Below are 25,116 nucleotides of genomic sequence, written 5' to 3'. Positions count from 1 at the left end.
GCACAGACAGAGCCGCTATCATTAACAGAGTTCCCACACTGTAGTGGTCCTTTAGTAGTAGGACTCCTGACTCGGTCCTGGAACATCTATTCAACAGCCAGCACCAGCTTTGTACTGCTTCAGCTGAACTAATTCACATTTAAGGTCAACAATACTTTGAGCTGGTAAAGTAATGCTCGGAAATAAAAGTTTAAAAGTGTGTAGAAGTAAATTAACATCTATAAACCTGTGAAATAAATCTGCATGGATAACCTGCAATTAGTATGTGTAAAAATAAAAGTGGTGCAAAGTACTTTTGCAAACATGTAGGAATGCAAAGAAAGACATTTTTGAATAAACATCACTTTACTAGTTCTAAATCATACGATCTTTGATGTGAGTCCATGTCAGACATATGCAAATTTCACAATCAGAAAAAAAAAAAAAAACATATTGCAACCCATATCTACTGCGTTGCCTCCTTCCATGTCCATTACACAATCTGAACATTCTAAACGCGTCACACAGGAAGAAGCAGCAGTTAGGGTAGAATAACCCAAATGTGCCAGTTATATAATGAATGCTGGATGCTGATGGCACATGGTAAATACGATCATTAAAGCAGAAGGCCAGACCCCCAGGAACCAACTCAATGGAACTCACCTGCAAGTTCCTGAACCTCAATCCCAGCTTTCTTGACAGAGCGATGAGACTCTGAAAAATTAAGATAATTAATTGAGAAATTGAATGAAACAAAATGTCACTTAACACATATGTAAAGCACATCTGATCATGTGATTCATCACGGTTTTAAGGAAGAAGAGCTTACTCTCAGAGGTGAACTTGAAGACTGATTTACTGCCTACATCCCCAACAAATACGCTGCCATTTCTTTCAACTATGTCGTGAGGCATCTTAAACTCCTGCAAATAGAGGAAAACACAGATTAGTGACAACAGACTTGGCAATAAAATGATCCACCATCAGTTCACAAATGTAGCCAATGAGTGTGTGGACATGCAAAACTTGGCTGAGGATTATGTAATATAGCTCGGTCAAACATCACCTCTGTTTGCTTTAGGAATCTCAACCAATATAGTGTGCAAACATTAGGAGGTGGATGGAATATTATATCCACTACACACAAGCAGAGGAAGTCAAAAGCCTGTACCAGCAATGTCCTGTGTTTGACCTGGTTGATGCATGGAGCCTGATAAAAAGCTTGATCCTTAGTAGTCTCTAGGATATCACATACATGACTGACTACAGTAATTACTGTATTTCTGAAGTGCTCTGCGTGTGCATAATGACTGCTTCATGTATCCTGTGACGTTTTAGAACAAAGATGGTGCACATTCTCAAGATTCAATACATGCAGGACAGTGTATGCTGTCCAAACGGTAAATGAAACAAGTGTGAGGCAGTCGTGTCAGTGCGCAGTGGTAAATGTTTAATAAACGTGTTCCGTCCCTCATCATTCCACTGATACTTCATTCCAACAAAGTAATTTGGTAAGTGAATAATACAGAAGCTCTAGACAGCCTGATGTAGCTGTTTATGGAGATGAATGTTAAAAAGCATACTTTATGTTGATGTAAGTCAGTGTAACGTGTTTTGTCTTGTTGTGTGCTTACCTTCTTGTTTGGGCTAAAGGTATCCACAATATCCTTGGTTGAATAATTTATAACAAAACCTCTGAGTGGAACTGAGTGATACAGAGATTCCCCATTTACTGCGAAGATCAAGCCATCATCTGGTAAACACAACACACACAACAAAGAAAATGCTTTACTGTCATTGCAGAGAGGACATTTAGTCCCTACTAATGGCCACACTCTAAAAACCTTGGCTTCTGTATCTCTATCATTATTACTAACAACATGTCTGTTTGATCCTCTCCGTCTTATGCTGTAATTACTAATTCAGTCACCCTGACATTATACACCTTTATATAACACAGTTTGGGTAGTCCTAAACAACTGCTCCTTCAACCTTTCATTAGGTCATCAGTGTAATACATGTAAAATAAGAGATTTCCATTAAGGGAAGACGCACTATTGAAACAGTTGTGGCTCAGTTTGGCAGAGCGACAAGAAAAACAAAGAGAGACAAGTGGACATGATGTGATGACTCACCTCCAGCAGGGCGGTAGGTGATGGCAAACACCTCCCTACCAAACTCCTCCTTCTTTATCTCCTTGACGAACTCTCCGGTCTCAGCTATGAAGCACTGGATGCGTCCGTTCTCTCTGTCGGCCACACAAATTTCCTTTCTGTCGGGAAGGAAGACGAGGCTGTGGGGGATCCTGAACGGTGTGCGCCTTCTCCGGTCCGACGTACCTTCAGTCAGGAAAAATAAGGCAGATTGATATTTGCAAACTGTTTCCCGTGACGTACTGGTGGCAGTGATGTGTGAACCTTTTCTTGCTTATTGACCACCAAGGCCTTTCTTGTATGTATGATCATATGCTACAAGGCTTACTGCAAATTAGTTCCCCTAGAGATAAAAACAAATAAATAAACCAATATTATCTAAGCTAGCAAGTATACGTCAAGTATAACTAAGAATAATACTCACACTTTAAAAAGCAGAGAAAGAAGCTTTAAAGAAATAACACTACAGAATGTGCAGTGCACTACATTGCTTGGCAGATATCAAAAGTGTCATGGTTGCCCCTTCCAGTGCAAGAGAAATACTGAGATTCCTGGTCTAAAAATAACTAAAGGTAACTTATGCTTAAATCTATGTGTGTATTTGTGTGTTATGGTTGAATACCTGCGCCCCACTCAGACAGGTATTTGCCATCGGCAGAGAACTTTAGTATCCTGGCATTGCAGTACCCGTCAGACACGAAGATGTTGCCAGTTTCGGTGTCTACTGCCACATCAGTGGGCTGGCAGAAGTGGTCCTTGTCACTTCCTGGCATGAAGGCCTCTCCCAGTGTCAGCAAGGTTCTGTCTCTGCCGTCGCTGCTCACTTTTAACACCTGAGGTGCATACAAAGGGAGGAGTACTCAGATCACATCATGTTAAAAAACAACATCTAAACAATTTGGTGAGATAATTAATAGAGTATTATTATAAATGTCGCATTTTCTTATGAGAACGAACTCACCGATTTCCAAAATATTATTCACACCTAATCTCAGTCATACGCTTTATCTATATGTACTAGATATTAATTATTGCTTAGGAAAAATAATCCTAAATGACTTAAATACACAACACACTCAGTTTCCAGGTACAGCTTACCTGATGGAGTGCCACATCAGTCACCCAGTAATTATTCTCCTTATCTGTAGTTATTCCATGAGGCAAGTAAAACCTACATCACCAGAGAAACACATCAGTACTCAGTAGTCTTGACAGCAGTCTAATTCTAATTGTGGAAAATGAAACACACAATCACTCACATGTTTCTGCCAGAGGCCTTCAGGATGTTGCCATTTGCCGGGTCCACAACCAAAATAGTGGACTGCTGAATAGGCCCACGGGACCTCTGCTGGTAAACAGCCTCGCTGTTAAAGGACCTGAAAACAAATAAAACAGCTAGTTTCACCAGGGGTGGATGTGGTGATTTATTTTCACATTAAATTTTCATCTCTCGGGATGGTATTTAGCTCAATGAGTAGAGCACCCGCCCCATATGCTCAGGCTACAGTCCTCATCATGGTTCGAATCCCACACTGGGGGCCCTTTCCTGCATGGCTTTCAATTAAAGGCTGAAAATGCCCTATATATATATATATATATATATATATATATATACATATAGATTTAATTTTCCTCTCTTATGGGATGCTCATCCTTAAATGCTCATTAATCACATCACTGCTCATGGCTAAACTAATACTGAAAGAGAGAATAACGCTTCTCTTAATTAACACTCTGTTTATGTTAAATTTAAATGTCATTTTGGAGATATAGTCACAGTAACACACTGTGTTACATTGGAAATATTTTAGATAAAAGAAGTCTTATATATTATGAGTGAAAGTGACTTACTCTGCCCCCCAGTGGTGATCACCTCTGTGGAAAATGACCAGGTTAGAATCTGTGTCCACAGCAAGTCCTGACACTTGACCCAGCTGGAGAGAACTCTGAGGCCATGCTGAGACTTGCTCCAGGTGATCTACACACAGAGACACACTCATGAGTTGAGGTATTCAACACGGCATAGATGAAACACAAATATAATGTTGCGATGGAGTCACATGGACACAAATAGATGGCAAAAATTAGTGCCTTACATAGAAAACATGACACGTCTGTGTGTATACAGTATATACTGTATATGTTTATATATGTACACAAACATACATGTATGCATGTATGAATAAAGTGGTTGGATAGGTCAGTGGGTAACAACACTGATTTTGGTGTCAGTCGAGGCTGAAGACTGAACAACACTGGAAAAACATTCAGGAGAAGGAGGCATCACACAACAGCGTTGCTCAGTGGTTAGTGGAACTGTGAGGACACCACAGCCATCTCCTTGAACACGATCTAATAACAATCACAATTTCAGACGTCCAAGAATGGGCATTGGGTATAAAGAACTCTGCAGCATCAGGCCCTGACGTGATCCACGCCTACTGGCTGGAGAAGCTGCCTGCAGTGTATGAGAGCCTGGCAGAACAAATGTACCAGCTGCTCATGAATGAGACCGGTCCCGAGTAGGCAGATGGATAAATACACAAAGGCCTAGAGAAGAACTAGGAACAACAGCGGTGCAAAGCACCGGCAACCGGTACATACGCCACTCACTTGAGAATATAAGACCAGACGGACAAGCTTCCCTAATCCAATATGTGGGCTATAAACAACTATGCCCTACCAGTCATCAGAGCCACTGTCAAGGATGGATATACACAGAACATACATTCATCTCCATAATCTCCATCCTCTGGACACGGCAGTGGAGGACCAGACAGTACCGGAGCACTGTGATAGGTTGGTGTTGCTCACAGAAGGGAAGGAAGAAGGAAATGTTGTTGGTGTTACAACATCAACAGACACATCAGTGGAGTGTTGCCAGTATGGAGCAAATTATTTGACCTACAACTGATCTATGTTCCAACCCTCACTGATGGTTGTGAGCTTTGTGTGTGACAGAATGGAGCAGTGTATTATTTGAGCAGAGCATTCAATACCATGCCTGCATTATTAATTAGCAGCACCTTGTTGTAGTTGCCATTAGCCAACTGGCCTCAGCTGCTTCATTTATGTTCCACCACAAGGTGCTTGGCTACCAGCTGATTAGTTAGAATCATATTCACATTTTAACAGAAGCGTTCATAATATGATACCACTAACTGATATTCTGTTGTGCTTATGACCAGCGTTAAAAGGCAACAGATTTAAACAGTTATAGTATGGTGTTAGGGGGGACTACTTGATGATAGGGTCCATGATGCCGAGTATAGAGTATAGTATAGGACTTACTTCTGTGTGTCAGGGAGATTGAGATCCAAGGTTTGTTCGGACTCAGTGTAATTATGGAGCACTTCACACAGCTTCAGTGATCCACAGTGCAAAACTTTGTTATGCTTGTCTACTTTCCTGTACTTCTCTGTGTCTGAACTGACATGCATCGTCTCAACAGAACTGAGTGCAGCAGTGGAGGATGAGGTGAAGCAGATTTTTTAAGGGATGCAGTCGGTAATTTGATGTCTGAGGTAGTGCTATATCTGGACTATAGCTGTTGATTTATCCTCCCTAAACAGTGTGTTTAAAGGATTCCCACACTATAAAATCTCAAAATACTGGTGTTCTATGTATCTGTGTAAAATCAGAAAGTTTTCTCTTTTTTTTTTTGCAACTACTAGGATTCTTCATGTGGTTGTTCTCAGACAACTGCGCATGTATATGAACGCAGGGCAATTCAAGCACCATGAAAAGTAATTAGTGACATGGTATGCCAGAATTGCTCTGCATCACACAAAGGAATTAAAGGCTCTTAAAAAGGTTAACATTTTATCCGTGTTGCACATGTGCACAAGCAAACATGCAAGAACATTCCTGTCAACAGTTTCACAGGATAGTAATGTGCCAGGATTTCTAGAAATTAACCCACAAAAACAAACAAGTACACTGGACTGGGAAAAAAATGCAGGATTCATAGTCCTCAAAGAAGTGCGAAACAAATCTCCTGGAGGACTGAAGACACAATAAGTTCTTACGGGGCATACAAACCAGATATCAGGCACTACAACGTTAAAAAAAATGCAAGGGGCTGCTTTGGAGGAGGCCAGGTAACATTATCAATGAGTGACAAAACAAAAAGAAGAAGGAGGAGAAAAAGTGAGCAGGAAACACGGGATGCAACAGCCAGAGAATACGAGAAACATGGGAAGCTCACGTCAAAACATAACTGGTTTACTAATATGTGTGTATTTTCTCCACACATTGATTGTTTTATTTGCTTAATTTCATAATGACACAGCTAACTTGCATGTAAAACTGAGGGTGTCCCAACACATATGGAATGGGCATGTTTTACTGCTAAAGAACACACACAAACCAAAAAGAAGAAGGGGTATGTTTTCAGCACCAATGACGAGAACAATACAGCATCCAGGACCCACCTTGTCCTTCAGCTAGCAGCTTGCTTCTTGGCGGCTTGGCCGTGGCCTCAAGCTGTAGGAATTTGTGAACTCTGTCCCTCACCAAGACAGGGTCCTCCCTGGTTTGGAAGGCTAGTGTAGAACTAGGGAAGCCCAGGTCTTTCTTTTGCAATAATCTATCAATTTCAGCCACCAACTCAGCCTGGGCTCTCTGCATCTCACTGGGGTTGTATTTATGAATTTGAACTACATCCTTACCCTGGCCTAGCAGCTTTGACATAAGAGAATAGAAGTCACCTGCACAGACAGACAGAGAAGGACAGGAAAAGGTGGAAATAAAAGACAAGACTGTAGGCTGAGCAAAGTCCACACAGGGCACATTCAACAGTGCTGTTAGAAAGGCTGGTATAATACGTCTCATCAAAAGTGATGTTAAAAAGATAATCATTTACTGTCCACCACATGGACTAAAATGTAACAGTTTGTTAGATGATAGCTACATGTTGGCGTCATGTGAACCAGTTTTAGGTGTAAGACCTAGTTCCAGTACTCATGTGGGGTGTGAGCCTACAAATGTACCTGTAATGTAAATAATGTATATCCAATCCTTCTCAGTTTGTAAAACACAGCAAATCACAACTGACCAACAGTAATCAGCACAAAGATTAATGGACTGCCTCTTTGCAGAAAAATGGCAAATGATAACATTTAAGTCACACAAACCCTTAAAACATCAGTTCTCCTAAAGGCCAGACACTGATTACTTTGTAACATCAGTGTATCTCAGCATCTAAGACAAAAGAATACTATAGGATTTTAAAAAGTAAAATCCTGTCTCTAAATAATATGAATTGTTCTGTATTTCATCCTTTTCCAGTAGGAACACATCCCCACCGACACAACCCTTTGCCTCAGTCATTGTTCACAAGCTGACAGGCTGATATTACCCTTCACAACAAGAACAAGGAGAACTACTTTGCCAAAATGATGAAACTAATAGCTTTTAGTAAAAGTGACGATTTCAGAGTAGCTTGTCTGTTACCAGCTTAAACATTCAGTATACTAAATTTTCCTTTCTCTCACACATCAACACCACTATATAGCCACTAACACCACAAACTGGTGCCTTCCAAACATCTGATCTGAAAATAAAGCAGCTTTTTGAAAGTCACTGTTAGAACTGTACTGTTATTAGGCACTACCTAGGCATTGCCTAATGAGTTGTAAATAGTAGCACATACATTCACATCAATACACAATTATATATTGACAGACACTGTGCAGACACTACTGGACCAAACTACCGTATTTCTGTGAATGAATCATTCTGCAACAGGATGCCTAACATCCTTTTATACAAATACTTCTGTAAGACAAAGTCTGTGATGCGATTTATTGGTTTTATAAATTTATGAGTGCAGTATCCGATCTCACACACCCCAGAAGCTAATTCTAGCTTCTCTAATTCCTAATTACAATCATGGCAAAACGTAAGTTCATCCAAGGTTAAAATACTTGTTTGTTTTTGTTACTTTTTATGTTTTTGTGTCACGTCCTATATTAATTACTAGACCTTGAAAATCTTATTCTTCTGTATATATGTATATATTTTCATAGACATGATAATGTTCATGTCCAGGAGGGTTTTAGCCTGGTGTAGTCCATTCAGCTCTTTGTCATCAAACTTACCCTGATCCAGAACTTGCTCTGCTCTGCTGGTATCTATCATCAATTTCTTATTTTGAACATCTTTAGGAGAAGGTACAAATGAAAATGTTTTTAAATTGCCAGTTAAATCAAACAAAACAAGACAAGGAGGCATAGATAGAATGTTAGAACTTTTTCACATTCTATTCAACAGAAAAGTAAATGTTAAACTGGTTTAACAGGTTTAGGTTACAGATACGAAAGGACTACGATGAGAACGTTTGATTCATTTGTACCTGTTGAGTGTCCCATATGCATCATATTCATATGACCTGGAGTGACAGCGATGGGTTCGTTTGCCTCAGCTGGAATGTGCTCAAACAGCTCTTTAGAGCCGGTCTCCATGCAGTTCATGAAGGGAATGGCATGTCTGCTGTCCATGTAATACATTATATAGAAGTTGCACATTTCGTCACTGGAGGTACCACTGCAGACAAAAAAAAGAAAAAATACCAAACACTCACTCATTATACAGTACGTAAAAAGTTGGATCAATCAATCAGTCAGATTCTATATGTGAAGCATCTGTCAAACAAACAGAATGTAAAACACAAGAACTATCCACAGCACAAACTGGCTGAATAATATAAAACTAAAGCCGGGCAAATTTCTAAAATATCAACTGCCCCTGCTGTCTTCAGGAAGAAGGCTGGTTGATAAGGCCGGTTGAGAGACAGGGACCATAATTTTAGGCATGGGTTTTTGTTGTGTATAATTAAAAGGCCACTACCAGGAGACCTGAGAAGATTTTAAAATGAATTAAGAAGCAAACAGGTGGCCAATGTAGAGACATCAAAATGCCTGTAGGCTCTCTTTCCAGTGTTCCAGTTTCCAGCCAATCCAGTTCCTAAGTAATTGTAGTTCAGATATACATTCATCAGGCATAACATTAAAACCACTGACAGGAGACGTGAATAACATTGACCATATTGTGACAACTCAATGATCTGACCATAAAATGAATTCTTAATTATTGTGAAGTTAAAGCTGAGGACTAAGCCAAAGATGGTTTCTAAGATTTTTAGAAACAAATATACATTAAAAGGCACTTAAGAGGCATTATATCTAATCACAGAAGCAGTGCAATCACACGTTAGTAACTCACCCAATATACGTTTTGGAGTTTTGGCCCTCACCAGTAAACATACATCTGGCAGCGAGGGTGTCACCATATTTCACATTCACGTCCTTGTTAGCAGGATAGAAAGCCTAGAGAGGAAACACAATCACAACAATGAACAAACAGCACACTACTTTAAAAACTGTGATTAATGTTAAATTCAGATTCAGACTGGTTGATTAGTTGTCACAATAAACACTGTGCATCTAACGTGTTATTTATTAACTCATTAAAAATCTGGGAACACATTGGAGAAGCTTATGGATGATTAGAACAACATTAGAATCCTAGACAGAGTGCCAACTGGCTCATTAAATGATTAATGAGGCTGTATTATGAATATAATACCAGATATGCATGCATCCCATCCCCTTGAACTCAAGAGGTCAGAGACGCTCAAGAAAAATCTGTCTGCATTAAATAGAGCAAGTCTTGATTATCACAGATAAAATTCAGACCCTTGGTTAAGTTTTACACCGATTTTTTGTATTTATTTGTTGCTACTTTCTTTTAAATTTCAGTTTACAGTAACTCCTGCATTCAGAAGACAAATGTGCCAACAGCTCACATGTCTTCACAGACGTGCAACAATTTACATGTCTCTGATATTATGTGTTAACACACCTGTGGAAGCTGAGGGGACTGCCTTCCAATCAGGCTCCACTTTCCACCACGAATCCTGTAGCCACTGACCACTTTACCTGTAAAAGAAACACTCATCTGGGCCACTGATACTGATACAAGATGCTCTGGAACAACAGACAAGAAATTCCGTTATATGACTCACCAAGGTGGTGTGTGTGGGTCCTGAAGGCAAATGGGTAGATAGGATATGAAGAGTAATCGCAGGCGATGTCTGCATTTGTAACTAATAAAGACAACATCAAGAAACAAAAACATCAAGTCATTTCCTCTCCTTCCTCTTTTCAGCCTAACAGGTCATTAGAGGGTAGACAAACAGTAGACAGTGTTGTACACCAATAGTGAGTTCAATACTATTTTTTTGCATTTAGGTCCGTGTAACAATGCACTTTTAATTGTCTTAATTAAAAATTATATTTCAAAAAGTGAAATAAAGTTTCCCTTCCTCCCTCCTGAACGTCTCCTCCTCTAGTTGCGTTGCCAGCTTGAAGACATATAAATATGCACTCATGATGCGAAGAACGCATCAATAGCACTTAGCTAGCACTTTCATGGGCTCTTTAATACTTTCAGCTAAACAATATTAAATTGCAGAAAACATACCTCTTTTTCCTGGAAGGATAACTGTGTCCACAGACATAAGCAAGTATATACCAGCAATGAATGGCTGCCTTTGAGAAAAAAAAAGAAGAGGATGGAAAAATGTTAGTTTTTAATCTCAGAGAACCGAGTTTCACAGAGTTTCAATTTTATTTTTTGCTGCATCATTCAAGTCATAAACACAATGTGGTCAAACGACTGCTTTGACATTATGCCAAAGATATCTTTAGTATGCACTGGTCTGAGGAAATGTTAACCAGCTTGTTCGGTCCCATTCTGTCTCATCCCCCCCACCAATCTTTTGAGACAGGGAGTCACTAGAGCATTCAGTCTTGCCACAATCCAACACAAACAAGAAGAAAACAAAGCAATTAGGTTTGACGCAGACCTTCTGACTCATAAGTAAGTTGGCTATGTAGCAAAGGTTAACAGATAGAGCGGCATTAAGTTCCTTCCAGTGATTATATGCTGGCTAAGTTTGATGTTTTAAAATAGTTGTATGTGTATGTGACTCAATAAGCTTTTTATTTTGCTACCTATCAGGTGAGGTCATTTTCTACAGCAAACAGCCCAGGTGTTCTTCTATTCCAAGTGGTAGCTACTGCTGTCTACTTAAAAGCTGAGCCTAGAAACCAACTACGCCATTAAGGTCATACATGAAGATTATGAGAAAGCAATGTTAACCTGACTGGATCTCAGAGTTTCAGCTTTAGATTAGAGATACTGAGGTAGTGAGTCTGTCTGCAGACTGTCCAGCTTGACTTTCGGGTATCGTTGCTGAATTATGACTAACACAGCCTCAGTGAAATGAGGCGTTAAGGAGGAACAGACTGGACATTACAGGACACGCTATCATCCCTTGAGGTACAGACTGGTATTGTGTTTTCAACTAAAATACTTTCAGTTCCTATAAGCAAGTACTTACGGTTTGGTTGTCATTCTTAATGCAAGGCCTGAGCAATCTCTATGATGATCTGAACAGAAAGGAAATTAAAAGGTTTATTTTTTCATGTGAATGAACACTAATAAATAAAAAAAATCATTTGACATTTAAATCATAACATCAGTTTAGATGAGTTAGAAACACCTTTTTAACACAAGCAAACACTTAAAAGTATGAGCTTTGTAATTAGTTTTGCTTGGGTCATGGTCACTGGCCTAAGACATAATGCTTTTCTACTTATTGGTACTCAACGATCTTTACAGTCACACTCTGATCAGTCTAATTCATATACTGACGACCGAAGGTCTGTGGACAACCTGCCACAGCCGCCCATAGTCCGGACATTCATAAAAATTTAATGAAAAGTGTGTGTACAAACATTCATGACAACACATCCAACATTTAATATTCAGCTGTGGACCTGACAGTGGTGCTAGAGGAAGAGAGGAGTACCGTCAGAGTCACAGGAATCCCTGTTCTGGGGAACATGAAATTCTATGGTGGGTTTTGTGCATATCCACTCACAGACACAAACTACCACGTGTCGCCTAAACCACTGCAATCTGCAAATAGAACTGTACTGAAATGATAGAACTCATTTTGTGTTTTGATGATGGTGGTGGTGGAGAGCACAATCTAACATGGCCCCATAGGTGTTCAATTAGGTTGTGCCCTGGTGGCTGTCAAGGCCACATCAAATCAGTTATATAAATAAATCATTAAATCATTCAGTGACCCCTCCGACTTGTCATCATAGAAGAGACCGCCTCCATCAAGACAAAAATATTGGAATCAAGCATTCAGCTCTTCAATGTGTTCAATTGTTTTTGGTGACACAGTCTGATCAAGTCATGGGCTAAAAGTCCATGTTTTTATTAACCCTTTGACATTCCTTTGACTACTACTGTATACCTCCTGTATGGTGGATGTTAAACTACAGACAACATTCAATTAGGACTCACCTTTGAAAGCAGAGACATCTCCATAATGAATTTGCAGCACAAAGTAGGACATTCCTGAATTTCTTCCAACTTTAAATCCAACATCTGATAATGAAAAATAGACACGAATACATCATATCGATACATAACATGTATGCTATAACATTTGAACCATTTTAATTTAACAACATCAAAGAACCATACATATAGAAAGTAAGTAGAGAAGATGCCAAAATCTCAGACACACATATTTCAAAATCAAAACAAACGACAGTGAAAATCTGTACATGGCTTAATTCAGCTAAGGGTCAGTGAACAATTATAATTACTGAGAGATAACTGTGAGCCAACATTTGGCTATGAGAGACATTGACATACCTTTGGGTAATTTAGTAGGTGGTGCATTCCGAGCCCAGGCATACATGATGGAGGCTTCATCCTCACAAGTGCCCTGTACACTACCACAGTCCCTTGAGATAGAAACGACACAATCAATACCACTTACAACCACATGGGAAAACACAATGAATCACAGAGGCACAAACACAGTCACAAAGCACAAACACCTGTTTCCACTTAGGTCAATTGCTGTAATGTAACATTGCATGTAGACACTTCTATAACAAAGAATTGAGCCCAGCAGTGTACATTGTCCATCCATCATAATGCCACAGTAAATCCAAAAGGGAAAAAAATCAAAGACAACTTCTGACTATCTATAATAGTCAGTCCAAGCCACAACATATTAACACATCATAAAGTCACTGAACCTATTTGTCTGTTGGTATATTCAGCAGACATGGAGAAACATTTATTTTGGTGTTGTGTTTGTATCCATTAGATATTCCTTCTCCTTTTAGCTTGGTTTTGATGTAAACCCAACTATGTTTACCAGCTAGTCTCTAACTCTGAATGCAGTTTGGTGCAGTTTTGTCCTTTATATAGGAAGTGCAGTAAAAATGGAACCAATGCTGCCATTACTATGTTTTGTGGAGCTGATGTTCAAGAAAGTCATGTAAAGCTTTAATATGGATAAGAAAGAAATTTCAAAGTTCGCATGGGAATTTGTGGGCTTTACACATGGCAACAAAGTTCAGTTTCATAGTTGCTTTTGGCAAACAAAGCTTAACAACAAAGTCAAAAAGCCATAGGCCCCAACAAATTAAAGTCTGTTGAACCGGATTAGAAACGTCATATGTAATGTTGCTTCTCTCTTCCACTAGCAGAGCTTGGTCTTAACATGCATTTACTGGTGACCGTTGGTGTATACTAAATGAACAAAAAAAGGTATGCTGGTAGCTGCTTCAGTGGACAGCTCAAGGATGGTTTGGCATGTGGCATATTCCGGGGATCGTTTGTGGACGACCCACTCTACCTACTGAGACACAGCCACTCTGAATACAACAGAAGAAGACAGAACATTTGCTGTACTCTCTTCACAACTAGTCATCATTTTAATACCTAACCGGTTTTTAAATTATTATTTGTGTGTTAAACTATAACTGCAAATATTGTACAATAGCTGTTCTGCAGTCAACTTGTCCTCTTACCAAATATGTCTACAACAGGTACAGTATTCTATGGATAATTTTTCCTGATGTTAAAAAAAAAGAGCTATGTAGAGTTAGACATTACCAATAGTTGCGGGTGGAGACAGGGGTCTCGCAGCCAAACAGCAGCATGTGATGGACAGTGTCCATACTGGCATGTGGTATGAAGTCCACTGTGGAGGAAAAACACTGAGGTTAAAATATTTAATATTTAATGAAATGCCTGGAGTCACTCAATGTGCTTCATGTATATCGGCTAAATTGTTTTGACCATTTCCGTCTCACGTTGCTTTCAGATTCAAGCACAAACTCTGGGCTGCACCAGTCTGTGTCCCACAGTTCACAGAGGTCTGAACACATTTTATGTGTGGAAACAGACTACTGTTTGGATGAGTCATTAGTAATTAAATGCATGCCAACACCTGAAATATGTTTAAGAAACAGTAATTAAATTCCAAACCGTTCGTTTTGGACAAACAGATTTTACTGTATGTGTCCTGAGCAGAAACAAAAACAGTACAGCAGATATATACTATAAAGTCATGTCTAAAGACAAACAAGGTATTCACTACAGCTGGCCTATAATCATCTCACACAAAAGTAATGTCTTTTCTGTGTAATTTCCAGTTTCTATTTTTTTTCTAACATACTATACATTCATGTTTGTGAACACTAACTATTTGAAAGAATATACACTTACCAATATATGCATCCCGAGTAGTTGGAACAGGAAATGCCATGCAAAGGTAAGTGTCAGACTGAAACATTACAGAACACAATGACAGTAATTAATTACTGAATAACACATAATAGTCATCAAATTGTTGTTATGTTTAGCAGCCCCCAATTAAATTTATATTTGGGCAGATTAAAGATATTTAGGTGTTACCAAAGACACATGGATATTTCCAGTACCATCAGTTAACACTGCACCAGAGCAGACCCTTATTTTATATCACGAGCTATGACTGAATCCTAAAAGTTGTTCCCTCCTGTCAAAATGTAACCAGGTTCCTCGCATCATGAAATGCTACACAGATGATGAATTCCCTTAAGACTATTTTCACCAGCCTTGTCTTTCCTCCTTCATTGTTCCCAAATCTAATTGGACGTTGGTGTTAGCAACTTGGTTATCAAGGACATTTCTTCTTTGTCAGTTGTAGTAAAATGCAAAGTTTATGTGCTGAGCTCACGCCAAGTAACAGTGTCAGATATGCTAAAAACTCTTGAGATCCACTTGATAGGACAGTATTTGGACACTATTTGGTTGTGGTTAAATTAATTAGCAAGGCTACTAGAAAGCATGTTTTAGAGAAACACACTCACCGCACTTGGTATAACACCAGGCATCCGGATATCCACAGAGAAGTTGTTAGAGTTTGTGAAAACCGGCTGCTGCTTGGTTCTCAACGCACAGTCACTTGGGTTCAAGACATTTTCCTGAGACCTGGGAGGAACACAGCAATTATAAAGTGTTACATTCCTGATTTGCAAGATGATAGCAGTATTACTAAAGTCATATGCTCTTTAGTACAACACAATAACCATTATGTGATCCATATACAATTGCATCAGGACATAGTCAGACCCCTTCACTTTATATATATATATATTATTGTGCATTATCTCATCCTGCTGTTGGCTGTCCAGCCAGAATTAGTACACGTTGAAGGGCCTTGACCAGGGAAGTGGCCAAAAAAGCTACAAGTCACTCTAGAGGCAGAAGTTATTAGCAAAAGAGGGAGAAATTGCAAAATGCACAGTCATCTCAGCAGCACTCCATCGATCAGGCCTTCATGGCAGAATAACCGAAAAGAAAGCAATCTTGAGTAAAGGATGTGACCGTCTGTTATTGTCTGCTAAAACAGCCTTTGACTCGAGGAAGTTTTCACTTAGTTTGGCAGTGCTACAAAGGGATCAGCAAAAGCCCAGACATGAATTGCACAAAAACATCTGTGGAGAAACCTAAAGGTGGTCGTTCACAGATGCCTCCCAGCCAGTCTGACAAAGTCTAACAAGAAGGATGGGATGAAGTGCAGAAAATCCAGGTGTGCCAAACTTGTAGACTTACTCAAGAAGAGTTGCAACTGCTGTTGCTACAATGTCTACAAAGTAGACTACTAAGGTCTACCAAGTATAAATGAATGCTTTTGATGCTTTGCTTTTAAATGAGAGACTACAGTCTTTACAGTGAGATTAGAAAAAAATGTTTTAAACAAAACATGTTTTCAGTTATTGGGTTATTAATGAGGAAAACTGACCTGTATATTTAAAGTTAAACAGCACAAAGCACGCACCATGACAGTGCATACATGAACTGTACCCAAAAATACATGTGGTCAAAAAACAGAAGTTACCGTGTAGAGTTAGTTTACAACAAAAAAAGAGCACTCAGCACCTTGAAGTCCGCAGGTAAAAACTTCAAGGGTATAAATTCATGATAAATAAGACAACCATCTAAGACACCAGATGTAAGAACAAACACTATGCTCCTAACCTGATTTATAACTGAAACTTGACATTTAAGTACTGGTTTTGAACCATCATTTACAAGATCTTAAAAGAGCTTTTATCTTACCTTTCATACCCATGGAGGCTGTGGCTGTGACAGATGACTGCTAGCACCACCATACAAAACACAGGGACTCCCATCATTTTTGTGGTTATCACAGCGTAATTTGCTACCAGGCTGCAAATGGATAAAAATAAAGACTGTCAGCACTATCCTGTGGGAGACAGCAAGGTGGATAAAATGCAGAAAAGTGTGGCTGTCACACCTGCTTTTGTTGCTCAGCTTGAAGAGTAAGGATATGTCAGGAGGTGAGGGTAGTATTCCACAGAGACCTCACTCTGTCACCATGGTTTAAAAATCTGTAACCAAAACACAAGATGTGTTAACCGAAAGACAAACTAAAGTGACAACACACGGAATACGGAAACCTGAAACAGCAGACTGTGTCAGTTAATTTTAATTATTTTATTTTATTTTATTTTGTTCATGGTATGCAGTTTTTATGTCACAGTGACCACTGACAATGCAGTTATAGCTCCCTCCCCATTTCCTAACCCTAACCCTTACTATCCCTAACCCTAGTGCCCTGGTATTGTTAGTCCCAACTGACTGCTCAGGACCATTACCAAGATGACTGCCAAGTGGTCAGACTTGCCTTGAAGGATAGCATTTTATATCCTCTGCCAATTAAGCATATAAATTCTTTAGTAATTTTCAAAAACATGCATTGTGACATTTCACCCCCAAAGTTGAATCTGTTCCATCCTTGAGTCCAAGGGTCCAAATTTGAGAAAATGCCTTCAAGATATCAAGTTGATAAGAAAGGACCAGATGCACAGATGGAAGGACAGGTGGACAACCCAAAAATATAATGACAGCAAAGCGTTGTAAAAAAACGCACGGGCACCCCGGTGAGCAAGAAGCTCCAGTGTTATAAGCGATCTCTGCGATTCCACCCTTGCTTGCTTTCAACACACACTAATTAGGAGACAAGCTGAACTTGTTAAAGATAAATATTACACATGTAAAAGCTGTTAAAGGACTACAGGGTAATATGATTCATCATCCAAACTACTGATCGCACATCTAACTTTATTTCACTGAGTGGCTATGTTGGATTCTTTTCCCAAATAGTTATGTTTCTTTCAAAAACCAGCATCAGTAATTAATAGAGAACGCACAGCACAGATAATCGGCTACTATGTCCTCAATCCCCCAAAGAGTTCACCAACTTTCTTATAAGACACTTAGGGGACATGCTGTCTGATATTATGATACAGGAGTTTGTTCTTTTCTGGTGAATAAACTCTCAACCTTAACAATTAATAATGGGAATTGATCCCATCTATGCATAAATCATATATGGTCATAAATCAGTCACGGCAACCATTTGCAAACATGGAATTGTTGAATGTGCAACTGTTGAGACATTAAACTGATCACGTACCAGAATGTGAAGTGTCAACCCTGCTGCTCAGCACGGAGGTCCTGCCTCACTCATCTAAGCGTGCTAACTGCCTTATCTAACATTTAACCTAGGATCCAGAGGATGTTTATAAATGGCAAAGGGAAAAATCCTTGAGCTTGCTGGGTGACTCATCCCTGTCATCAGAGTAAGGTGGTATAACAGAGAGGGGAGGAGTGTGAAGGGCCAGGGCTGTGCTGCTGACATCACAACCCAGCGAGGAGATAGAGGAAACTATGGAAACAAGGCTCTACCCACTCATGGACCACAGCACGTACTCCACCAGAAAACATCACAGGGTTAACACTGAGCACGGCCATAGTCGCACATACCGCTAAACGCATGTAAATCACTTCCACGATACAAAAACCATGTTAGACACCACTGTTAGTTTAATTATCAAGTATCAGCTGGCCTATGGCAATAATAGCTGAGACATAGCTCACGTTGGAGCGAGTTCGAGCTATGAGCGTGGAGGGAAATACATATTGATTTAAACGCAACAAAAGAAAAACATGTTTTATCGTGTCATTTTCAATAAAATAAAAAATATATCATCTCCATTTATCTTGACGCAAGGACACCTTCGACGTTTCGGACAAACAGATGTCACGCCTGAAGCAAACAGGAAGCGACAAAAGAAAACAGCCATTTTTAACCAGAGCTAAGCTGTTGCTACAGTGTACACACCTGGCCCTATATCTGGTGAGCAAAATGCAAACATAAAAAAAGGCAGGTAGAGTTTGCTGCGACTTCTCAGCCAGCCGATAAGGTGAGCTATCTTGTCGGTGTGTATATGAGCTAATGTTAGCCCGTCCCCTTACATTGGTATGTATTTTGACAGGGTAAACATGACATCAGATATTAGCTACGATCACTTTCATTGAACAAGTCTAAACTGTAATTAAACTGCGACTAAGCTAGACGAGAGGCTTTAAAAATACATGTAAATAGAGGGAGTACCTGTTAGCTGCCCCCGGACGTCTTTCGAGTGCCTGTATTGAGGCGATAACCTGTGTTTCGTTGCTAATGACCATTAACGTCCACACTTCCACTTTTCAGAATAAAAGCATCATGCCCGCAAACGTACAGTCCGAATAGAGACCTTCCCGTATCTGTTATCAACACGACCCCGCCCCTTTACGAGTAGAGACAACTCCCCGATAATCATAGATCCCAATAATGGACCCGTTTTACACACGTTTCCAAACATTCAGTGGTCTCTTTCACACTTAAGGCTGGGGAGTATGCTGTGTGTCGGTGTACGTGTGTTTAAATGAGGGTCTAGGGTATGGGGGTGAGGGTGGTTAATGTAAAGCACTTTGTGTTGCATTGTTGCATGCTCTATAAATAAAGACTGATAGAGTGATTAATTGATTAATTTAGATATCATCGGGCAACTCAAGACATGAGGACTTAATATTGAAGACTATGTTATGCCATTTGTGCACTGCAGCTCGTAATGCATCATCTTTGGTAACGGATGCAGTTTACAAACTTGTGCGCAAGGTAGTAGACACAAAAAAATAATCGTTAAATGTCAAGGGTGTCCAACTCATTTTAGTTCGGGGGCCATATGCAACCCAGTTTGATCTCCAGCGGGTTAGACTAGTAAAATAATAAAAGCATAATAACCTATACATAACAACAGCCACAGATGTCTTCCATTTGTTTTGGTGCAAAGAAGAGTACGCATTAGAAGAATGTTTACATTTAATAAACTATCGTTTAAAATAAAATAAAATAAAATAAAATAAATGTCCTAAAAAAATAGTACTTTTATTCTGTAAATCTGACCGGAAGTCGTTTCTTGTAGATCCGGCTCCTGAATGCTGTTGGAAAACAAGCCTAAAGAAGACTTCATAGAAATGGTGTGTAGTTGGACCAAGAAGCCTGTGGCCAAAAACCGTCAACCATGTAATACCATGTGAGCCCAGTTCCAACAGGTATGTCAGCAGATTGGTAAATAATGAAATGCTTACGCCGTTCTCCTGTGTTGTTGCTTTACATTAGCCGGTCGCAAGCTTGCTGCGCCTGACCCTTCAACTAATAATAGCCTAAATAACATAACGTTTTTTATGAGTTTCTTAAATGCCCAGCGTTTGGAAGCTTGTTAATGAACCATTAATGAAACGTGGTTTTAATTTAAGCGCACTCAAAGAATTCCACTTACTTAAACACTCACACTAAACGTTTACTGCGTTGCTTTTTGTTAAAACTCATACTTACGTTAGTTATGCTGCTGTAGGTCTAGGCTGTTGGGGGGTTAAAGATGCACTGAACACCTACACTCACTGCCCACTTTATTAGGTAACGTTAGACCTGTTCAATTGCACACCAATAGCTAATCAGCCAATAAAATGGCTGCAGTTCAATGCATTTAGATATGTAGAGGTGATCAAGACAACTTGCTGAAATTCAGACCGAGCATCAGAATGGTGATGATAGCAGATGATAGAAAGGCAACAGTAACTCAAATAACCACTCGTTACAACCAAGGAATGCAGAATACCATCTCTGAAAGCATAACACGTGGAACCTTGAAGAAGATGGACGACAACAGCAGAAGACCACACCGGGGGCCATTCCTGTCAGCTACGAACAGGAAACTGAGACTACAGTTTGCAAACACTCACTAACATTGGACAATAGAAGATTGGAAAAACATTTCCTGGTCTGACGAGTCTCAATTTCAGCTGTGACATTCAGATGGCAGAGTCAGAATTCAGTAAACAACATGAAAGCATGGATCCATCCTGCCTTTTTATTAACGGTTCAGGCTGGTGGTGGTGGTGTAATGGTGTGAGGGATATTTTCTTGCCACACTTTGGGCCCCTTGGCACAAACTGAGCATGGTTTAAATGCCACAGGCTACCTGAGTATTGTTGCTGACCATGTCCATCCCTTTATGGCCACAATTGACCATCTTCTGACGGCTACTTCCAGCAGGATAATGCACCATGTCACAAAGTTCATATCATCTCAAACTGGTTTCTTGAACATGACAATGAGTTCACTGTACTCCAATGACCTCCACAGTCACCAGATCTCAATCTAATAGAGCACATTTGGGATGTGGTGGAACGGGAGATTCACGTCATAGACGTGCAGTCAGCAAATCTGCAGCGGCTGCGTGATGCTATCTTGTCAATGTGGACCAAAACCTCTGAGGAATGTTTCCATCACAGCACAAGGGGATCCAACCTTTTACTAGCAAGGTGTACCTAATAAAGTGGCCGGTAGTGTGTATATCATCTTGTTCCTTCTGCTACTCTCTCCTCTCTCCCCTTCTCTTTCCTTTTCTGTCTATCTATATGGCTGACGTCACAAGCAGATGGGTTCCTCCATATGAGGAACTTATCTGGTACGTCAAGGTTTCTTGTTTAAAGAGAGTTTTTCTTTCCACCGTTATCTTAGCGCTTACTTTGGAGTTATCATGTTCTAGTTTCTGTAAATTATTTGAGGCAATTTGAATTGTTTTTTAAGCAATATAAATAAAATTGAATTGAACTGAACTATGAAAAAGAAAGGTCAAAATAAGTGATCTAATATTCATCCAAGTCATAAGTACAGGCACAAATGAATTTAGATTAAAATATTCATAGCTCTTTTTTAATTTATGTATAATTCCCTTTTTGTTTTGTTTACTTGTAATGAGCCCTTGTATATAGGGTCCTTTCCACAGAAGCCAGCAGAGAATATCTCAAACTGTCACATAAGATCATCAGCTATATCTAGTATTATTAGTTTCTACGTGGTCCTTCAACTTGATGTATGTATCTGTGACAGGAGTTTATTTATCTTGTTTCTCCTGTTCTTCTTCTCTCTCTATCTTCTCTGTTTCTACCCGGCTGGCCTTTGGCAGATGGGTCGATCCATATGAGTTTTGTTCTGCTCAAGGTTTCTTCCTGTTAAAAGGGAGTTTTTCCTTGCCACTGTCACCCTCAGGCTTGCTCTGGAGGTTTCAGGTTGGTTTTTGTAAAGCATCTTGAGACAATTTGTATTGCTACTGACGCTATAAAATTAAAATTGAATTGAATTGAATGTTGCGTTGCAATTTTTTCTACAATAGCTCAAAATGGGCAAGCCAAACACGGAAATTTGGGGAGGACATTTCATATTTGCGCATTTAGCTGGCTGTCACTTGTTCTACACGCTTGGAAAAGTAGTGGTGAAGGACAAATATTCTGTTGATTATAATCTGCCACATCAACACTAGATGGAGCTAATTGTACACAACGGACCTTTAACTGATAATTTTAAGAAAATCTCTCCTAGCTTCACTACTTATTGTAATACATTTGTCTTTTATTTTAAAACAATGGCATAGAACGATGCATTTCTATGCTGAATATCTTCATTTATTGTCATTATACCCTGATGCATTTTACTCTAATATTTTTATCTTGGAGAAAAACCAAAAGAATGTTGTCATTGCAGCCAAATTTCAGATGGAACACATTCACTCAAGCAACTTTACAAAGGAAACTGTATCATTGAAATAATTGCAACAATATTTGACTACAAATGATCTGAACATGAAGTATTTCATATGTTTATGGTTCTCTGACTGTGTTATCACAAATGGTTTACCTGTAGTTTGCTTTAAATGTACAACTGCCCGTAAAATAAGTACAGGCTCTGTAACTTCTTTAAAGCTGTAATCTGGAGGGTTCACTTTTTTTGAAATATTAAAAAGCAGGTTAATACTTGGCCTAGACTTAACTGTTGGATGAGGTCACAGAACACATCACAACAGGTTCAACCACCCTTCCAGACCTGTATTATCTCTGACCACATTGGTGCAGGACTTTAACGCCAAAATACTGCTGCCTCACATAAAGTTATTCGTTCCTGCTTTGAGCTGTAGCTAATATATCTTCTCTCTTGTTTTTCGTTTTAGATGCAGAGCACCATGGTTCAGCGCAGCAGCAGTTCTATCTCTCACAGTGTTCCAGTAGTGGCAGTGTGCATTGCTGCTTTACTCCTCAGCAATGCATTGATTTACCTGTACCTGGACTCTGTGTATCAGACTGATGGGCAGCTGGTGTCCCCTCAGACGGGCTGTGCATCTCAACACTTTAAAATGGTGCCCATGAAGAACTGCACCCCATGGCTCCAGTGTTCACAGATAAATGCTGAAGTACGCAAACTGAAGCTGATTGGCCAGGGAGTGGTTAAGAAGGTAGGTGGTTTATTGTCTTTGAATGAGACAAAATTTACCAGTCTAATTGCATTTTCAATTATAGACCTTAAAATAGACGGACTTTAATGATCCACAAGGGAAATTACTTTGTCACCTAGTTGACTAGGGTTAGGTAAAAACTAATTCACATAGGCATTGCTAATCTTGCCTTTAAGTGTTTAACTGTCTTACTAGAACAAAAATAACACTATGTTACTATGGAATGAAAGAGGCGGAATGCTCCTCCACTCTTGAGCGAATTTGTGGTTGGTAATTAATGAAGGAATTTTTCTGGAGTAGTAGATCTGCCAAATAAATAAATAAAACGCTTTACACAATTTCCAGAGACCTTGTTAGGTTGTACGGTTGTACAAAGATACTTAAATAGTTTCATATCAAAATCTGCCCCACCATCCTGTATGTCTCTGTCGGGTCAAAGGGTCAAATTCCCAAAATCCCCAAAACTTCCATGTGCAATAGGTCATAGCATTGGAGCAAAGAGGTGTTCTCCACTACTGGAGATATATATGTGTATATATATATACACACACACATACACGTTATACTCTACACTCTACAAGTTTTTGGTTTTTGGGTTGACAGCTTAGCAAGTGGTCTAATTAATAATCTTAATGATGGCTGAGTGCTATTAAGTGCCCTATTAAGCAATGTCAGTCAGTGAGCTTTCACAATACCAAGAGCCAAGGAAGGGCTCACATAAACCCAATCCAGGCCTTGTTAATGTTATCACTGATGTCTGAGGTTTGATGTTTCCATTTAAATTGTCTACCAAGAATAGGTCTATCCTTTGTGCCACTCTTATGAATATGCTACTACTAAATTACAAGTGACATCCATCAAGTTGAAATGAGCAATTTATGCCAAGTTTGTACAGAATACAACAGTAGAGAACTCTTGCTGCTTGTGGCTTGTTTTTTGGCAGCAGCAATTGGCAGTAGCCAGTATGATTTGTGTGACTTTAAATCTAGTCTTGCCCACTTCAACATTTGCTTTTCTTTCCTCAGGTCTATTTGGCAGAGTGGAGAGGTCAGAAGGTGGCTCTTTCCAAACTGACCTCTCTAGATTACCTGGAGGATTTTCTCCATGGATTATCCATGTTAAAGGCCCTACAGGGCTCCCGGGTTGTGCAGTTGGTGGGGTTTTGCCTTGAAGACCACATCTTTGTTACAGAGCACCACCCACTTGGCTCACTGCTTAACTTGGATTCAGTTCTTGCACAAAAGCAGCACCAGAAACATGACACATGGCAGAGAAGGCTGAGGCTTGCTACAGATTATGTCTCCCTCCTCCATTACCTCCATAACAGCCCAGCTGGAAGACGAGTTATGTGTGATTCAAACAGCCTGGAGAAAACCCTCTCCCAGTTTCTGCTGACAAATGACTTTCATCTGGTAGTCAACGACTTGGACGCACTGCCTGAGGTGGACCCGTTCAAAGGCCTGTTGGTAAAATGTGGCCACAGGGAGCTAACTGGAGACTTTGTGGCCCCAGAGCAGTTGTGGCCGTTTAGAAACAATGGGAAGCCATTTTCAGACGATCTCATGCCTGGTTATGATGAGAAGACAGATATCTGGAAGATCCCAGACGTGACATTGTTCCTGATGGGAAGGGTGCATGGAGGGGATTTAGTCCACTTCCATCTTTTTCAGATCCACAAGGAATGCAAGAATGAAGACCCCAAGCTCCGCCCTTCAGCTTTAGATGTTTTGAATGTGTATAAGTCAGTCTACAGCAGCATTCAGAGAGACAGTTATGGCTCTAGAGATATGCTGTAGAATAATGAGTTACAAAGACCATAAATCTACAATAAAAAAATGGAAGGTACAGTCTTGTAATGCTGTGCAGTACAATAAATACCACTAGATTTGTGTGTTTACTTTTTACAA

General features: G+C 39.7%; 2 protein-coding genes across 6 annotated transcripts in view; one reads left to right on the top strand and one right to left on the bottom strand.

Moving 5' to 3' along the window:
- Positions 1-19,109, bottom strand: part of pam (peptidylglycine alpha-amidating monooxygenase) — a 23,888-nt gene extending 4,779 nt beyond the window's left edge. The window contains exons 1-24 of one of the 4 annotated variants that reach the window (XM_047569274.1): positions 18,988-19,109; positions 16,825-16,918; positions 16,626-16,736; positions 15,374-15,494; positions 14,748-14,805; positions 14,133-14,220; positions 12,876-12,967; positions 12,519-12,602; positions 11,539-11,587; positions 10,617-10,684; positions 10,159-10,239; positions 9,996-10,072; positions 9,357-9,460; positions 8,488-8,678; positions 8,234-8,293; positions 6,566-6,841; positions 3,984-4,110; positions 3,392-3,508; positions 3,231-3,303; positions 2,755-2,965; positions 2,115-2,318; positions 1,614-1,732; positions 809-902; positions 643-693 (exon numbers count right to left, since the gene is read on the bottom strand). In XM_047569274.1, coding sequence (XP_047425230.1) covers positions 643-693; positions 809-902; positions 1,614-1,732; positions 2,115-2,318; positions 2,755-2,965; positions 3,231-3,303; positions 3,392-3,508; positions 3,984-4,110; positions 6,566-6,841; positions 8,234-8,293; positions 8,488-8,678; positions 9,357-9,460; positions 9,996-10,072; positions 10,159-10,239; positions 10,617-10,684; positions 11,539-11,587; positions 12,519-12,602; positions 12,876-12,967; positions 14,133-14,220; positions 14,748-14,805; positions 15,374-15,494; positions 16,626-16,702 — 2,422 coding nt within the window. In that variant the 5' untranslated portion in view covers positions 16,703-16,736; positions 16,825-16,918; positions 18,988-19,109. Of the gene's footprint in view, positions 1-642; positions 694-808; positions 903-1,613; positions 1,733-2,114; positions 2,319-2,754; positions 2,966-3,230; positions 3,304-3,391; positions 3,509-3,983; positions 4,111-6,565; positions 6,842-8,233; positions 8,294-8,487; positions 8,679-9,356; positions 9,461-9,995; positions 10,073-10,158; positions 10,240-10,616; positions 10,685-11,538; positions 11,588-12,518; positions 12,603-12,875; positions 12,968-14,132; positions 14,221-14,747; positions 14,806-15,373; positions 15,495-16,625; positions 16,737-16,824; positions 16,919-18,006; positions 18,030-18,987 lie in introns of those variants that run through there. The other 3 variants (XM_047569275.1, XM_047569276.1, XM_047569277.1) reach the window with 3 other exon arrangements.
- On the top strand, positions 18,677-25,116 carry pomk (protein O-mannose kinase). 2 transcript variants are annotated; one of them, XM_047569278.1, is made up of 4 exons: positions 18,677-18,796; positions 19,841-19,970; positions 22,928-23,209; positions 24,235-25,116. In XM_047569278.1, the coding sequence occupies exons 3-4, from the start codon at positions 22,928-22,930 to the stop codon at positions 25,003-25,005; spliced, it is 1,053 nt and encodes a 350-aa protein (XP_047425234.1). In that variant the 5' UTR covers positions 18,677-18,796; positions 19,841-19,970; the 3' UTR covers positions 25,006-25,116. The 2 variants fall into 2 exon arrangements, with proteins under 2 accessions (XP_047425234.1, XP_047425235.1); XM_047569279.1 differs by lacking the exons at positions 18,677-18,796; positions 19,841-19,970 and adding an exon at positions 21,935-21,992.

This window comes from Mugil cephalus, chromosome 19 (genome assembly GCF_022458985.1).
Source record: "Mugil cephalus isolate CIBA_MC_2020 chromosome 19, CIBA_Mcephalus_1.1, whole genome shotgun sequence".
Lineage (NCBI taxonomy): Eukaryota > Metazoa > Chordata > Actinopteri > Mugiliformes > Mugilidae > Mugil > Mugil cephalus.
Note: the sequence above shows the minus strand (reverse complement) of the source record. Positions and strands in the feature narration are given on the sequence as shown.